At 32.5% G+C, this 1,137-nt stretch overlaps 1 protein-coding gene across 1 annotated transcript in view; it reads right to left on the bottom strand.

Moving 5' to 3' along the window:
- The window catches only part of LOC119579937 (serine-rich adhesin for platelets-like), a 14,472-nt gene extending 13,335 nt beyond the window's left edge, over nt 1–1,137 (bottom strand). Inside the window, exon 1 of the mRNA XM_037927784.1 lies at nt 1,036–1,137. Within this exon, the coding sequence (XP_037783712.1) occupies nt 1,036–1,137 (102 nt within the window). The remainder of the gene's footprint in view (nt 1–1,035) is intronic.

The following is a 1,137-nucleotide window of genomic DNA, read 5'->3' as shown; positions in this document are numbered from 1 at the left end:
TCCTCGAGATCAAGAAAACAATTACATCTGTTTATTATGAATGCGTTTTGAGAAAACTGTCAAAAAATCTGGAAAAAAAGACCTGGAAAGCTGCATCAACGTGTTCTCTTCCACCACGACAATGCACCCGCTCACGGCGCTCGGCAGACAAAAGCTTTGTTACGTGAATTTCGATGGGAAATCGTCCGACATCCACCTTACAACCCCGATGTGGCTCCATTTGTTTCTAAAAAAAAAAAAAAAAAAAAAACTGAAATGTACCAATTTTTCATCGGTTGAATATGTAAAAAGAGCTGTTCTGACATGGTTCAGATCACATGATCTCAGCTTCACTCAGACGGACTTTAAAGGTGGTATCAACGTTTAAACTTATGTTGAAAAATAAACCATAACTGAAACGTTTTTTCATACTGTCCTTTTTCCACGAACTTTTTGAAGCACCCTCGTAGATAGTACGTATTAATCGTCTCCTGCTCACCTGGCACGAGAAACATTAGCTTGTGTTTAACCCGTGTTGTACTTTCATACAGGTATAAGGTTATACGACCTTATATATATGAACTTGAAATTTCACTAAATATAACTTTATATCGTCAAAATGTGTTTGTTGACTTTCATCTGTCAATATTATCGCGTGTACATGAAGTAATTTTGTGTGAACTGCAGAAAAAATATTATCATCTAAGAAGTACTATTCATTTATTATGTATATTAGATTATGTTTATATTTATTTCACCATTATGTATATATACTATATCCTGTAGTTATATACATACACACACACACACACACACACACACACACACACACACACACACACATATATATATATATATATATATATATATATATATATATATATATATATATATATATATACATACTTTATGTGCATTATTTCCTTTATATTAGTTTTAACTTATGAATTGTCATATTTTATTCATATCATCTATATCTTTATTCATTATTTCTGTATCACGTATATTTTCATTGTTTATAGATACGTCGTATATAATTTCCTTTCCGTGACTTACTCTCTCCAGGAAACACCCAAGGAAAAGTGAAATAAACCACTGGACAACACAGACCACTGAAAGAATTGTCTTAGCTGAATCTACTGTACACTTCGAGGGCAT

The sequence above is a fragment of the Penaeus monodon genome, chromosome 13, assembly GCF_015228065.2.
Source record: "Penaeus monodon isolate SGIC_2016 chromosome 13, NSTDA_Pmon_1, whole genome shotgun sequence".
Taxonomy (NCBI): Eukaryota; Metazoa; Arthropoda; class Malacostraca; order Decapoda; family Penaeidae; genus Penaeus; species Penaeus monodon.
Note: the sequence above shows the minus strand (reverse complement) of the source record. Positions and strands in the feature narration are given on the sequence as shown.